The following is a 17,772-nucleotide window of genomic DNA, read 5'->3' as shown; positions in this document are numbered from 1 at the left end:
TTGGCTCTCCTTTCCCCGCTCAGGAGGAGGAGGAGGTAGACCTGTGTTACCTGAACGCACATTACCTGTGTGCGCACTCACCAGCGGGCACTGCGCCGAGCTGCCTCACAACAAGAGCAGTTCAGACTCTGGTGCAGAGGCATGACATCTACAGGAGCATTCCACCTGCAACCAACAAAACAAGAGCATCAAGCCCCGTGACTGACCATCATTGCTGCTTTGAGACACGGAGCACGGTCAGGATCGCACCTGTGCTCTGTAGGATGGATTTGGCACGAGTGGACACTAACCAGAGAATTCAGCTCGACGTGCTCGGAAACAGAAGCTGTACGTCCATTTGGAAGGGTTAGGGACGTCTCCAATGTGAACGCGACTGTGCACAACCTCTACATTTGCAGTGCATGGCCTGAGGACCACCGATCATGCACAAACCCCCCCGAAAGCGGAGTCTCTACGTGTTCCTGTGTTTTGGTATATTGTACCTGAAACTCGGGTGAGTCATTGCTGTTCCCTCTGATCCAGCACATTTACAGTTACAGAGGCACCGCAGGGAGAAGTGCAGCCTGTGTCGCCCTCCGTGACCTCACACTGTGGCTCTGAAGCGCTCATGTAAGGGGGGGCTGTTGTTGAGGTCGTGCATCGCAGTGTGAGAGGCACCACTTGAGACAGATAGTGTAGGCTTACTTTAAATAAGAGATTGTCTTTGTGACAAAAGAGCACATGAGCCGCTGAATCTGCTCCAAAAGCGCCGCAGCGCCGCATTCCTTCATTAATAGCGGCGCAGTGAGCTGTATTTCCACATTCCACGGCCCTCACGGACTTTTTACCTGCTTTGCAATAATAGCTCACCTTGATGCTTAAAAAGAAGGAAGTGGATTACACTTAAGCTAAAGCCAATTCTATCGAGACGTTTTAAAGTATGAAACCCTGTCGGCCAGATCCAATGTGTGAAATGTTTTGCAGAAACGGCTTGTGTGTGAGGTTGGTAACTGCATTTGCTTATGGAATTAGGCCTCAGGCAAGTCAGGCAGGGAATGGATGGGAATGTCCTGCACCCACAAGAGGCCGACACTGAATGAGGCTAGGTGCTTTTTCAAAGCTTCCTTTATATATTCAGTTCATGTTGATGTGTGGGCTTATAAATAGAATAGTTACGCATGAATTAATGTTGTTTTATTTTATATCTTAAAGGCTATAGTGATGACCATGCATTGGCATATGTTCTTCTCATTCATGCAGTAGAACTCTCCTCCATCAGTCACAGACTCTGTTGATCCTGCAGGTGCTGCTGACACAGTCGCGATGCAGACCCGATATATTTAACCGAAATGTCCCCATGTGGGACAATAAAGGATTATCTTATCTTATAACTGGGTTTGAGCTGATCTGAATTTCTTTTTATTATGCATCTTCATCCATACCACTGTCTAAATAGACCTATAGGTCTCTAATTATGGTGCACATCTGAAGACACTCAAAACCATATGGAATTGTGAAAAGTGGCCATGAAAGCACTTTGGGTTAAACAATACAATCGTCACTATTCATGTATGGGCTTGTTATAACTCTTATTATAACGCTTATTATAACCCATGCCTGTTTTAATAAGACTTTATACTTTACCACCTACAGACTTGGCTAGATGATGACTTTCTTTCCACCTCCATAAAGCTAAAAAAGCAGAGGCGCAGCACGAGAGCTCGACGCCCGCCGTGACCGTGGATAAGGTGGGAGCTTTACGCACGGACTTGTGGAGGGCAGGCTCTGTTTCCGGGCTCGCGGCCGCCACAGGGGCTGGTTGATGACAAGCTGAATGATGATGAATGAAACCTCGTTCTCGTCTAACGCGGATCAGATCAGTGTCACCCTATTGTCCCATTGTGGCCAAGGGGGCGGATTGTAGCGCGTCTCTGCCCAATGGCAGTCGCGTCTCTCCCGAGAGCAGCGCGAGGCACTTCTCTGCCATGCACGAGCCCTAAAAGCATCATCATCCTCATAGTCCGCCCGCTGAGCTCAGACATGACACAGCCGCTGTCAGCGCGCGCACGGCACCGGGAGCTGGGAGCTGCGTAGAGCCGCGTAAAGCCCGCAAACACGAGCAGCACGCGCACCACGTCTCTCCGTGATTGAGCTCAAACGGAACTTAAAGCCGAGGATTAACAGAACCTGCGTTTTCCTCTGACTCGAGCCGCACGCGGCCGTTTGCTCCATGTCAACATGATCATCTTCTCGTCGCGCAGTGTGCTGCTGTCAGTCTACTACCCGCAGATCTTCCTCATCCTCACGAGCGGCAGCTACCTGTAAGTCCAGCCAATCAATGCACACGCGCACTTGTCCTCCGCCACCGGACACACGGGAGGGATTCAGGACTTATCAACAACTTCTCTCTTCTCAGAGCATTTCTCTAGCTTTCTGTGGGCCATCAGTCCTTTCTGTGACAGTGTGTGCCATGTGGACGCAGACGCACAATATTGTGCTTTGTGGCATGTTCTTAAATCAAACACGCTCTCAATTCTTTTAACACCGGAGGGAAAACAGTAAAACATTCTGCGCATTAGACCAGGTGGAGCTTACTTTATTCACATGATTAGATGTATAAATAAATGTATGTGTAGCATTTCTTGGGCAGACTTTGGCCACGGAGTGGCAGAGATGTTCAAGACAATCGGATGCAGTCTGTGTGGAGCCGCTGACCGGTGAGCGCGCGCCCCAAGTGCGTTACCTCACGCATGGGTACCAAACCCAGACCCAATAATGTGCCAGTGTGCACTTGATGGACATGGTAATACGTTGAGGCTTTAGCATTAAATGAGAATGACTAGCTTCCTTAAATGCTTTCCAAAGAATTAGTGAGCCGTGCGCCGCGCGGAGGAGCGACCCCAAAGCTGACGCTCAAATAGATGTGGTTTTGGTCTGCAGCTGAAAGTGGGCTGCGCGGCTATGTTTAGTGATGGCTCCAACATTGAAGCCACACCGGTGTTTCTTTGGATAATTCCACATGAGCCCACTGTTCAGTCTGGTCACCACATTTAGTAAAAAGAGCATTTAAATAGTCCTATGGTTAACTAATGCCAAAGGAGCTAGAACCTTCTCCAGCTGGTGATATTGGCAAATGGACAGCTCAGAGAGAAACTATTTAACACTTAATTTTGTATAACCTCAGAAAAAGAAGAGCTTTTATTCACTTGACAGCAGAAACTTGCGTCTTTGGTATTTTTTCCCTCCTGAGTGCATTCCTGGGCAGAGGATGCATGCCTGGTAGTTTAATAGTGTGTCAGTTCATGGCTTCAAAGTGTTTTGTGTGATGAAGGAGGAGGTTGTTGATGCTCTTGCTTTAGAAATATAATAGTTAAGGTCACATAATTCTTGACATGTTCTATAACACAAAATAATCTGTCAAAGCATTTAATAAGGTATTTATGTCAGGGTTTACTACATGCGAGCATATGTTATAAATGGTATACAAGAATGTAATAGTGATAATGTATTTGAGGGTCCCACCCAGCCACATGCTGCACTTATTGTTTTCAGCTGCAGCAGCTCCATATTTTCACCCGGGTCATTAGTTGTCTGGGTTTCTAAGTGTCCTCTGATATCCACGAGCTGAGCAAACATTTGAGCACAAGGGGGATGCAAACATTTGAAAGATGACTGTATTTTGCTCTAAAGCCAAATGTATGTTATGTTGTAAAAAACATCTCACAAAATCCTTTTTCATCTTGTATTGTAATCTTATCTTGCAAGATCTTGTAAATGATGTCTAAACTAGAAGTTAACACCAATTAAACCAAGCCTAAACAATAACAAAATGAACACTAGTTAAAGTTTTCAAAAGACAAAAGTGCATTATCCCAGAGCTTAACTTTGCTAAACCAAGAATCATCTGTCAATACCTCAACCAACTCAACCAAGTCACGTCTCCTCTGTGAATTTACCCATTATGTCCAAACAGCCCCGAGTCCCTTTCACTTTGCACAGAGGAGATGTTCCTTTGTTGCCGGGGACGACAGTGCTCAGCGGGGTCACAGGGGTCAGAGGAGTTCACGCCTGTTTAAGCGCACACAGGATCACGGAGCGCTGCTGTTTACAGTGGGCCCTAAATGCACCTGACTCTAGCCACGCTGCATGTTTCACAGAGCTGAATGTGGAGGTTTGACTGGAGCGCACACTGCACTAAATTCCACTTCTTAGCACTTTATAAGAGTGCTCTAAGTTTGTATGAAGTATGAAGACATTAGGAAATGATTTATCTTTCTTTTCTATCTAAGGACAGACTATGGCACTTATAGGAAAATACGTATTGAATAAAATATGTTCAATACTAAATACCTGGTTGTAAATAACAATATGCTAAACAATGGCATGAATTGAGAAGGAATAGAATATGTAAATGCTGATGTATCAGGATTTTACTTACATTTTGCTCTATTTTCTTAAACAGAGGTGTCATTAATTGAATATTTTTTTTCATAATGGGAATAGGGTTGCTAGGGTCAAAAGTATTGAAACAAGATATGAATTTGGACAGGTATTGATACAAAAAAAGCACATAAACTGGACAAAATGTAACCTTTCCTGAATAGTTTATAATGAGCTTACGCTTTATCTAAGACATAATACCAAAGACAAAGTACGACTATTTTGTAGCTTTTTTTTATTATCATTCTTGTATTGAAATCGGTATTGAGTGTAGAAGGTGCTATATATAAAAATATTGTTAGTTGAATATTGAGTATATAATATTGTGATATGATGCACTTTTGTGATACATTTTTACAGACATTTCACATTTGTTTGATAATTAAACCTCAACGAACACACTTTTTAAACACATTTCTGTTTAATTGACATATTCTATCGGTATTGTTAAAAAAAAAATCGAGATATTAATTTTAGTCAATATCGCCCACCCCTTAGTTAGTAGTAAGTGAGAATACTAGAACTGTTTTTCACTACGCCCGCTTTTCCTGTCAAGACCTTTTGTAAAACATTGTAACATCTCACAAACCGAGCTTAAAGATCTAAAGCCTGTTTTATTTGATTTTTTCCTCAAATTCGGTTGTTGCTTTTCGGCGCTCCAGTCTACATTGGATATATCCCTGATTGTGGTGAAGCCCTTTCATACGTCACACTTCAAAGATGCAGTTATTTGTCCGAACTCATTTATGGCTCCTCGCGTCTGACATGTTTGAAAAGTATGTGTCTACAGGGTCTGCGCGGCTATAAACACAGTGGTGCTTTGCTGTAATCTGTTTTGGCTTTGCCCGTGGTCACAAACCCCACTGCTCGACATGTGTTTTGATATTATCACATTGACTGAGCAGACGTGATGAGGTCGGGGTGTCATTTTACTCAATGCACAATAACAATCCACAAACCTGTGTTGAAAGCCTCAGTGTGCATAGTTTCCACACACACAGCGATCTGAATGAAAGCCCATTTGTGAAATTTATCCTCCGCACTTTAGACGTGAAATATGTTTCAAACAGGTCATAACTAATAATATTTTGTGTGACATTTGGTTTTGAAGTAAAAGTTGTGGCTTTACATCATACGATACAGAGCAAGTGGATGTGCTTCTTGGCGTGTCCTCGCGCCGCTGCGTTACCTAACAATTAACGCAAAACCAAGTCATTACTCAAAGTACCACCATCCAAACCCATGTGGAACACAACTTTCCCTCTACTGTTTAAAAAGGTTGATGTTGGATTACGGGGTTTGATGGACCTTTAATCCAATCCTTTCGTAAAAAAAACACACCAAAAAACAAAAAAAACAGCTATAAAATGCTCCACACGTCACCACAGACAATCTGAAGAAACACTTTTAGCTATGAAGTTGAAACATTGGACAACAAGGCTTGAATTAACAAATACAGTTTGGCCAGAAATGTATGATATGAACTGTTCTATGATGACATTGTATAGACATTTAACGATACATTTCTATCAAAAGTTTAGATTCTTGTGAAATAAAGTGAAATAAATACTTGGACTACACCTACATCATTAAGTTCCAAGTTCCCAAGTGCTATATCTTGAGTAATGTAAATTAATCTTATAATGCTTGATCCAAACCAGGGGTGTCCAAACTTTTTTCACCAAGGGCCGCATTTTGAAACTTAAACGGGGCAGAGGGCCACAAACAACTTGACAATGTCGAATTTGTTGAATGACAAAGTGAATCATTTCATTTTTGCATTTGACATAATTGCAATGAGCCTCCACACCTTTAATTATACTTGGAACATTAATATTAACATTGGTATAACAAAAATTTGCCTGAATTTTCCCAATTTCACAGTAAAAAGTACTAGTTTTTGTTGTTTGGGCCGACATAGCAGGAAGCTGGAGGGCCAACAAAAATTGGACTGAGGGCCGCATTTGGCCCCTGGGCCCTAGTTTAGACATGCCTGATCTAAACTATAGTAGTAGCAGTAATACAACATTAATAAACATAAACACTAGCTTATTACTGAAGCATTCCAAAACCTTCCATGGTGTTTTTCCCAAGTTCCAGTAAGTCATTGTAACTGTATCTTCACTTCAAAAACTGTGTCATACTTTCTCATATATCGTTTGGTGTCCGTCTCCGCTCATGGTCTCCTGTGCGTCGTTGCAGGGCCCTGTCGTCCGTGGTCGCTCTGGGTGCCAACATCATCTGTAATAAGATCCCCGGATTGGCCCCCCGACAGCGGGCCATCTGCCAGAGTCGGCCGGACGCCATCATCGTGGTGGGCGAGGGCGCTCAGATGGGGATCAACGAGTGCCAGTACCAGTTTCGCTACGGCCGCTGGAACTGCTCGGCGCTGGGAGAGAGGACGGTGTTCGGGCAAGAGCTGCGAGTAGGTCAGTCTGGCTCCTAGCAGCGTGTGTTGTGAGTCAAGATTTTGTGCATTGCAAAAGAATAAATACAAAAAGAAGAGCATAGTAGCATTGGTTTCTATGCAATGTGTCTTGGAATTCTGTTAAAGGAGACATATTGTGCCAAATCCACTTTAATGAGCTTTTAAACTTGTTACAACCTGTTTCCTCATCATCAGTTTATTCAGATTTGTATTTTTTAAAGATTCCTGCATGTTTGAGTAACGCCTGTATTTTCCTGCAACGCCCTGTTTTCACCTAACCCCTATTCCCGCCCACATCCCTGTACTTAGTTTTACGATGAACAAACGAGCATAACATCAACAAGACATGAGGAAATATTCCACAATATTATGTTATTCCCCAATTCTAAACATTAGTAAGAAATCTCTTGTAAAATATTCAATCATATGAATTGATGGGGCATGATCCAACTATGAACTTCAAAAGTATAATCCAACTATGAACTTCAAAAGTATAATCCAAATATGAACTTCAAAAGTATAATCCAAATATGAACTTCAAAAGTATAATCCAAATATGAACTTCAAAAGTATAATCCAACTATGAACTTCAAAAGTATAATCCAAATATGAACTTCAAAAGTATAATCCAAATATGAACTTCAAAAGTATAATCCAACTATGAACTTCAAAAGTATAATCCAAATATGAACTTCAAAAGTATAATCCAACTATGAACTTCAAAAGTATAATCCAAATATGAACTTCAAAACTATAATCCAACTATGAACTTCAAAAGTATAATCCAAATATGAACTTCAAAACTATAATCCAACTATGAACTTCAAAACTATAATCCAAATTTGAACTTCAAAAGTATAATCCAAATATGAACTTCAGAACTATAATCCAAATATGAACTTCAAAAGTATAATCCAAATATGAACTTCAAAAGTATAATCCAACTATGAACTTCAAAAGTATAATCCAAATATGAACTTCAAAAGTATAATCCAAATATGAACTTCCAAAGTTAAATCAAAATATGAACTTCAAAAGTATAATCCAAATATGAATTTAAAAAGTATAATCCAACTATGAACTTCAAAAGTATAATCCAAATATGAACTTCAAAACTATAATCCAAATATGAACTTCAAAAGTATAATCCAAATATGAACTTCAAAAGTATAATCCAAATATGAACTTCAGAACTATAATCCAACTATGAACTTCAAAAGTATAATCCAACTATGAACTTCAAAAGTATAATCCAAATATGAACTTCAAAAGTATAATCCAAATATGAACTTCAAAAGTATAATCCAACTATGAACTTCAAAAGTATAATCCAAATATGAACTTCAAAAGTATAATCCAACTATGAACTTCAAAAGTATAATCCAAATATGAACTTCAAAAGTATAATCCAACTATGAACTTCAAAAGTATAATCCAAATATGAACTTCAAAAGTATAATCCAACTATGAACTTCAAAAGTATAATCCAAATATGAACTTCAAAACTATAATCCAACTATGAACTTCAAAAGTATAATCCAAATATGAACTTCAAAAGTATAATCCAACTATGAACTTCAAAAGTATAATCCAAATATGAACTTCAAAACTATAATCCAACTATGAACTTCAAAACTATAATCCAACTATGAACTTCAAAAGTATAATCCAAATATGAACTTCAAAACTATAATCCAACTATGAACTTCAAAAGTATAATCCAAATATGAACTTCAAAAGTATAATCCAAATATGAACTTCAAAAGTATAATCCAAATATGAACTTCAAAAGTATAATCCAACTATGAACTTCAAAAGTATAATCCAAATATGAACTTCAAAAGTATAATCCAACTATGAACTTCAAAAGTATAATCCAAATATGAACTTCAAAACTATAATCCAACTATGAACTTCAAAAGTATAATCCAACTATGAACTTCAAAAGTATAATCCAAATATGAACTTCAAAACTATAATCCAACTATGAACTTCAAAAGTATAATCCAACTATGAACTTCAAAAGCATAATCCAAATATGAACTTCAAAAGTATAATCCAAATATGAACTTCAGAACTATAATCCAAATATGAACTTCAAAAGTATAATCCAAATATGAACTTCAAAAGTATAATCCAACTATGAACTTCAAAAGTATAATCCAAATATGAACTTCAAAAGTATAATCCAAATATGAACTTCCAAAGTTAAATCAAAATATGAACTTCAAAAGTATAATCCAAATATGAATTTAAAAAGTATAATCCAACTATGAACTTCAAAAGTATAATCCAAATATGAACTTCAAAAGTATAATCCAAATATGAACTTCAGAACTATAATCCAAATATGAACTTCAAAAGTATAATCCAAATATGAACTTCAAAAGTATAATCCAACTATGAACTTCAAAAGTATAATCCAAATATGAACTTCAAAACTATAATCCAATTATGAACTTGAAAAGTATAATCCAACTATGAACTTCAAAACTATAATCCAAATATGAACTTCAAAAGTATAATCCAAATATGAACTTCAAAAGTATAATCCAAATATGAACTTCAAAAGTATAATCCAAATATGAACTTCAAAAGTATAATCCAAATATGAACTTCAGAACTATAATCCAACTATGAACTTCAAAAGTATAATCCAAATATGAACTTCAAAAGTATAATCCAAATATGAACTTCAAAAGTATAATCCAACTATGAACTTCAAAAGTATAATCCAAATATGAACTTCAAAAGTATAATCCAACTATGAACTTCAAAAGTATAATCCAAATATGAACTTCAAAACTATAATCCAACTATGAACTTCAAAACTATAATCCAACTATGAACTTCAAAAGCATAATCCAAATATGAACTTCAAAAGTATAATCCAAATATGAACTTCAAAACGATAATCCAAATATGAACTTCAAAAGTATAATCCAAATATGAACTTCAGAACTATAATCAAAATATGAACTTCAAAAGTATAATCCAAATATGAACTTCAAAAGTATAATCCAAATATGAATTTAAAAAGTATAATCCAACTATGAACTTCAAAAGTATAATCCAAATATGAACTTCAAAAGTATAATCCAAATATGAATTTAAAAAGTATAATCCAAATATGAACTTCAAAAGTATAATCCAAATATGAACTTCAAAAGTATAATCCAAATATGAACTTCAGAACTATAATCCAAATATGAACTTCAAAAGTATAATCCAAATATGAACTTCAAAAGTATAATCCAAATATGAACTTCAAAAGTATAATCCAAATATGAACTTCAAAAGTATAATCCAACTATGAACTTCAAAACTATAATCCAAATATGAACTTCAAAACTATAATCCAAATATGAACTTCAAAAGTATAATCCAAATATGAACTTCAGAACTATAATCCAAATATGAACTTCAAAAGTATAATCCAAATATGAACTTCAAAAGTATAATCCAAATATGAACTTCAAAAGTATAATCCAACTATGAACTTCAAAACTATAATCCAAATATGAACTTCAAAACTATAATCCAACTATGAACTTCAAAAGTATAATCCAAATATGAACTTCAAAACTATAATCCAAATATGAACTTCATTAATATAATCCAAATATGAACTTCAAAACTATAATTCAACTATGAACTTCAAAAGTATAATCCAACTATGAACTTCAAAACTATAATCCAACTATGAACTTCAAAAGTATAATCCAACTATGAACTTCAAAACTATAATCCAACTATGAACTTCAAAACTATAATCCAAATATGAACTTCATTAATATAATCCAAATATGAACTTCAAAACTATAATTCAACTATGAACTTCAAAAGTATAATCCAACTATGAACTTCAGAAGTATAATCCAACTATGAACTTCAGAAGTATAATCCAAATATGAACTTCAGAACTTGCCTTCTGGGGTGGTGTAGCCGTGTCCTGTTCAGTCTGCAGGGCATCTGGACCAATTAGACGATGTTAGGAAAAACAGAAGTAAATACAACATGTCCAAAACAGTCATTTATATAAAAATATGTTAAATCTTCAAGTATATTGACTCAAAACAAGCGTAGTTTAGGTCTGCTGCAGTGAAAGCCCAGGACTGATTCACATCCTATAAACATACTAGTGCTTACATTACACTCTGAAACAAACAAGCCCCAAGTTTAAACCAGCGAAGATTTAGAACAAGATGTGGTTAGAATATTTTTACAGTCAAATTATGTGTGTGCTCACAAAGAGAACGACCTGCCAATAATAATAGTCATAATAAAACTAAAATGACAGTTATAATTTGTGTTTTGAGCCATCCTATTGTCTAACAAATCTTAAAAATGTGGTACCAGCGCCCGCCCTCTGAGCTGCATGAAATATGGCTGCTCTGTAGCCAAACCCGAGCTCCACACATCACACGGTCTCCAGTCAATGCAGGAACATGCAGTTTCTCTCAATGTTTGTTGAGTAACCACTTGACAGCGCTTAAAGAGGCCAAATCCCTCCCCATCCATTTACTTTGATTTGAGAATATCGCAAATGGAGTTTCGGAAATTGTTATTTCGTGACAACATTTCAAATGCATTTTTACCAGTCCAATTCAAGCCAATTTCACAATTTTAATACAAAGGATGGGACATTAAAAAATAATATCTTTTATAGTGTTAAAATGGTACATTTTGTATAATCGCCAACAAAGATAATCATCATTTTACCTCCAAATCATGTGATCAAAGTCACTTCTGCACGATATTCTCATCTACATTGTTGTTGTTTTCACTTAGAAAAGGTACAATTCTATAATCGTTGTATTTATAACTATGCAACTTACTCACAGTATTATAATGCAACTTACTCACAGTATTATAATGCAACTTACTCACAGTATTATAATGCAACTTACTCACAGTATTATAACGCAACTTACTCACAGTATTATAATGCAACTTACTCACAGTATTATAATGTAACTTACTCACAGTATTATAACGCAACTTACTCACAGTATTATAATGCAACTTACTCACAGTATTATAATGTAACTTACTCACAGTATTATAATGCAACTTACTCACAGTATTATAATGCAACTTACTCACAGTATTATAATGCAACTTACTCACAGTATTATAATGCAACTTACTCACAGTATTATAATGCAACTTACTCACAGTATTATAATGCAACTTACTCACAGTATTATAATGCAACTTACTCACAGTATTATAATGCAACTTACTCACAGTATTATAACGCAACTTACTCACAGTATTATAATGCAACTTACTCACAGTATTATAATGCAACTTACTCACAATATTATAATGCAACTTACTCACAGTATTATAATGCAACTTACTCACAGTATTATAATGCAACTTACTCACAGTATTATAATGCAACTTACTCACAGTATTATAATGCAACTTACTCACAGTATTATAACGCAACTTACTCACAGTATTATAATGCAACTTACTCACAGTATTATAATGCAACTTACTCACAGTATTATAACGCAACTTACTCACAGTATTATAATGCAACTTACTCACAGTATTATAATGCAACTTACTCACAGTATTATAATGCAACTTACTCACAGTATTATAATGCAACTTACTCACAGTATTATAATGCAACTTACTCACAGTATTATAATGCAACTTACTCACAGTATTATAATGCAACTTACTCACAGTATTATAATGCAACTTACTCACAGTATTATAATGCAACTTACTCACAGTATTATAATGCAACTTACTCACAGTATTATAATGCAACTTACTCACAGTATTATAATGCAACTTACTCACAGTATTATAATGTAACTTACTCACAGTATTATAATGCAACTTACTCACAGTATTATAATGCAACTTACTCACAATATTATAATGCAACTTACTGACAATATTATAATGCAACTTACTGACAATATTATAATGCTATGTATTCAAATCAATCATCTTTTTAAAATCAATTTAAATAATTATTGTGATATTATCATAAATTGTTTTTCACTATGACACAATTTTATATATTGTCCCATTCAATACTGAGGTAAAGGCTTGATACTACATATTTTGATACATTTTATTTAGACTATAGATGTAATAATAGATTATTTAATAAAACCATGTCCTCTTACACTCATTTTAATATAGATATGGACCATTCTAAAACTAGTCAGGAAAAGTCACATTTGATCCCATTTGTGATTTTTGCTTTTGAGACCTGTTCAAATGACCATCTAGTTTTGATTCTGGTTTTAGTATTTATTTATTTTTTGTTTCATTTTTATGTATTGATTGTATCTGAGACAACCTACATACTGCAGTCTTTAATCTTACTATTCCTAAACTGAATATTTGGGAGTTGTATGGTTTGTTTAACGGCTTTACTGCGATTCTTAAAAGCTTCCAGTTGCTTTGTTGGTAAAATCAACAGCTAAAAGAACTTGTGCATTGTACTTTTTGTGTATATTAATACTACAGTTTTACTTAAACCTCAGTGCACATCTTCAGTGCTCTGGTTTGTGTGGATTGTCAATCATGAAGCACTTGGTTAACAGCTTTAACCGAGAAGATGCTCTAATGAGAAAAACACACAGCTGAAAAATGATATCACAAATAAAAAGACAACTAATTATGCTATTTCAGACAGAGCTCGGTGAGCGAACACGGTGGGACACATCTGTTGTCAATTGGGCGAGATCGGTTGGGTCCACGGCTCATGCACACAAGCACAAAACATCTTCAAGCAGGCAAACATTTACATTAAGCATGCTTTTGTTTGAGAAACTCTGCACTCCACAGACCTCTTTAGAATCACATTTGGTTTACAGTGACTTTTATGGATTTTCTTACATTTAGAAGAGGCTTTGTTGCGAACTGTGGTCTGGGTGTGCGTTTAAAGTGTTAGTTCTGCTCGCAATCGCTCGTCTCATTTCTCTTTGTTCTAAAGGCACTGCTTTCTTTTTTAATGGAGCTTGAGTCGTTTTTTCTCATCGCTGGCTTGTTGGGCCTTTGAACGGATTGAAAGTTGCTATGGGTTGGTAAACATAGAGAAGCCGTACGTCATACATTCTTAATAGTGGTTGGAATGTGCAGTGATTTTGGAAGTAGGCACTTTTAACACAGATGTCTTTCCACTTAAACAACAAGGTTTATCAAGCTCTTTCCCACGTATGGATATGACTGTATGTTGAATAGTGGATCATGGATAATGGAGGCACTTAAGATATGTATGGAAGAGTGGGTCATGGATAAATACACATGAACCTAAAGTCTGGCACAGTTTGGTTTGGTTTCCAGCGTGGATCGGCACAAATGGATTTGAACGTGTGAGTAAATAATGACGAGGCATGATCTAGGTCAAGTTTGACTGGACAGTTGATGTTAAATATTGCCGTGATGACATTTGTTCAGTGCAGTGTGGTTGATGACTTTCTTTCCACGAGCTCCAATGCACAAACAATTTTTTTCCTTGCTCTCTATGTCTTTATTTTCGCTTTAGCAATATGGCAAAACCCCATAAACTGAGCAGCCCTAAAATCAGAAACACTGGCATGTGACGTGATACAAGACAATGCCTTATTGTGATGTTTGTTTGTTTGTTTGTTACTGGTATTGATGCTATGTTTAAGTAAGTATGCTATGTTTAAGTAAGTAAACATTTCATTATTCAAAGTTTTGTAGTCGCCAGAGATTTGATGTTGCTGGGGAACACAGTGTGGGGGGAAACGTCGGCACTCTGGTTTCCCCCATCAACCCAAAACATCCACAAGAAGTAACAATCTTTCAGCTAATGTAGTCCTGGAGTGCAAGTCCCTGTGACAGGTTTCCACAGCGACACTGAAGGACGCTCAGAAGCAGAGGGTAATTTCTCCAACAGAGACATCAAAATGTACCTTGACCTTAGGTACAAGTTCACTTTACTGCTGGTTCTGATAGAAAAGGTATCAAAAAAAGTGATAAAACACACGTCCTCTTGCCTGATAGGCTCATATATAACGCTGTGATTGAGTTCCACTTGTTAAATTCCAAAGCTTTCAGCCTTTGCTCTTAGTTCACTGGAGTTACGATCTCCAATTTGCATGTTTTCTTTGTGTGGTGCACCTTGTGTGACTGGCCCATCCTGATACACATGATTGATGAAGTCTGTTGGTGCGCTGTAAGTGGAGCTACTATGGGCTAAGTTCTAACAGAGCTCACAGAGTCTCGCAGCATCCCACTAGGTTACCGCGGGAGACCACAGACACCACAGCTGCTGCACAACTCAGCTGCCAGTCAGGCATAGGAAAAGTCCACCATTTGGACCTCTCTCTCTCAACACCTTTTTGTCAAACTGCCATTTTTATTCAATTTTAGTCTTTCTTTGGCTTTGATCATTAGTAATGTTAGTTGCTTGTGATTGAGGATTTTAACATGTTCTCTGACCACGTCTATCTGCATTATGGATTTCTTGGGTTTGGCATATGAAATCATGGAATACACCCCTTGGACCAAATGTTCCAGTGCCTTCTCCGAATCATCATAATCAAGTACTGGGGAAAAGCTATGCGTCGTTCCGCTCCCCAGTTTGATTTTTTTATTCAAATCCCCCAAATTATGAACACTAAACCTTTCCCTCTGCTCAGAGATCCCGCCGTAGTGTTGGTCTGGAGAGAAGAAAACATGTTTTTTCAGGAACTGAAGATCAGACGACCACAAGTTTAATGCATTCTCTGAGCACTTTTGGAGGCGGTCTTTCTTGCCCTGTCACATTAGCTTTTGATAATAGCACCAGTATTATCGACATGATTAATCAACATATGTAAATAGAACAAACCAGTTTAGTTTTATTTAAATGTATTTAACCTTTATTAAGAAAGGATTTAGAAATGAAGCCTGCGTAAATTCAGCCTGGAAGACCTAACTCCATCCATCTACATCAAGGCCACCATGGAAGGACCCCTCTCCCCAGCGCCATCATCGCACTCAAGCGGGCGCCCGCCTGTCCGTCTGTGAGAGTCAGATCCCTCCTTCACCATGGGCTCTCCCAGGTTTCTGCGCTTATCCCAAAGAGGTTATGCAGTTTTTCCTGGCCAAAGAAGGAGGGTGAAAGGTCAGGGGGCGTCTGTACCATGGCCCTCGCACCTGCTCCTCATCTCCAATCAACGCTCCCAGTGACTCCTCCCTGCTCCCAATCAGCACCAGGCGGTCGCATTTAAGCCTCAGGCAGATGGCTCGACCGCTCAAACCGTACTGCGACCCACCGCCTCCCCAGCTCCTCCTCTACATTCCCCTCATCCTCTACCTCCTCTTCACATCTACCACCACCAGTCTCCAGGCTCCGGGGGAGACATCTAATACAAATAGATCATGGAGTGCCCATGATTGCAACGTCTTCCGCCGGGGTCTGAGCGCCAAATAACTCGCGAATAAAGCTTGCTAAACAGTCCATTCTCGTGGTCTCTTTGTCTCTCCAGGGTGAAATAAACTTATTGAGAGTAAAATCTCTTTTGCAAAAGCGTCCTTGGCCAAGAGGCAGCAGCACAAAAGCACAATAACATACAACATTTCACATATGCACTCAGTCAATCAGCCTGAAGGGACGGTCTTAAATAAAGCATTTGCACGTTGATCATTTCATCTTCATTTAAAAACTATTTGAAAGAGTCCAATGAAACCAGCTCTTTCTATTTAAACTCCTTGAATTAATTCTAAGACTGTGCAAACCTTTTTCCCATCAATATCACATTCATAAACCATGATAATACAATAATGTCATATATATGTCATATACAACAAACATGTTCTTAAATGTATGGGATCCTGAACATGTTCTGATTCTGATTTGCAAACGTTAATTGCGACTGTAATTCAAATATCTAAACTGCAGATGTTCCCACATGTTGCAGCTGTAATCTACATATGGACTCACAGCAAAAGCAAAAATATGTGTAAAGCCAGTCAATCCATCTGGTTGTTGATGAAAGGTGGAGAGAAACGTAATGTCTTGTGATGAATTAGATTGGCTTCAATACAATTCCAGTGTTTGTTACATCACTATAAAGTTGAAGAAGCAGTTTGTGTTGGTGTCTTGATTATAACCAGCTTCGCATATGCCCTCATTAGCTTTAGATTAGCTTTAGATTAGCTTTATGAAGTGTTTCGAGACGTATTGTAAAAGGTTTAAGTGTGTTTCCTTTGAAGGCGGGTCCAATCAATTGACCTTTTCCCTTTATACTTACTATATTATAAACATAACTATTTGCCTCTGCAGCTCAGTTTTACAGTGCACTCCACGTCAGTAACTAGAGCCCGAAAACAGACACTTTTCAATAGCTCCGCTCAGGATCAAAGGCCCCACACGGCACGGCCCCTCGCCATAAAGCCACTCTAGGTCCTCTGTGTTTGACTTTCAGGCCAGTTTGTCACCACCAGCTCCTTTCATCCCTGTGAGCTTTACCTGGAAGCTGCAGGTGAAATATTACAAGAGTTCAATCTCTCAGCCCCGAGGTCAGCGAACAAGAGCCGACCTGTGCGTATCAAGGCACTGACTGAGTAATGGTTAAGTTCAACCACCATAAACACCACCACCACCTCCAGTGTCTAGTGAAGCAGTTGTGTTTGTATGAATGAAGGGAAGAAAGAATGGTGGTCAGGGAGGTTGTTGGAGGAAAAATACACTTGAGATTAGTTTTGTATTTGAAGTTTTCAAATCAGGATTCAGTTCCCAGAAAACACTGAACAAATCCAAGTGCATTAACTTCTGAGGGAAAATATAAATTAACCGAACCGTGAATACAAGAATCTGGGATATTTCATAAACTGCAGTTTCCTTTGCAGACAGCATATTTTGTTTCTAAAAACCTAAGGAATTACAGATTCTGATAGATTCTTGAGAATATTTTTTGGGCCGTTTTTAA

At 37.5% G+C, this 17,772-nt stretch overlaps 1 protein-coding gene across 2 annotated transcripts in view; it reads left to right on the top strand.

Annotated features, from left to right (window-relative positions):
• Positions 1-224: 224 nt before the first annotated feature.
• Positions 225-17,772, top strand: part of wnt7bb (wingless-type MMTV integration site family, member 7Bb) — a 34,500-nt gene continuing 16,952 nt past the window's right edge. The window contains exons 1-2 of one of the 2 annotated variants that reach the window (XM_072435023.1): positions 225-493; positions 6,622-6,848. In XM_072435023.1, coding sequence (XP_072291124.1) covers positions 423-493; positions 6,622-6,848 — 298 coding nt within the window. In that variant the 5' untranslated portion in view covers positions 225-422. Of the gene's footprint in view, positions 494-1,719; positions 2,301-6,621; positions 6,849-17,772 lie in introns of those variants that run through there. The other variant, XM_072435022.1, reaches the window with a different exon arrangement.

Source organism: Eucyclogobius newberryi, unplaced genomic scaffold (genome assembly GCF_026437365.1).
Source record: "Eucyclogobius newberryi isolate DKJ021-1_F unplaced genomic scaffold, fEucNew1.0.hap1 SCAF_7, whole genome shotgun sequence".
In the NCBI taxonomy this organism is placed as follows: domain Eukaryota; kingdom Metazoa; phylum Chordata; class Actinopteri; order Gobiiformes; family Gobiidae; genus Eucyclogobius; species Eucyclogobius newberryi.
Note: the sequence above shows the minus strand (reverse complement) of the source record. Positions and strands in the feature narration are given on the sequence as shown.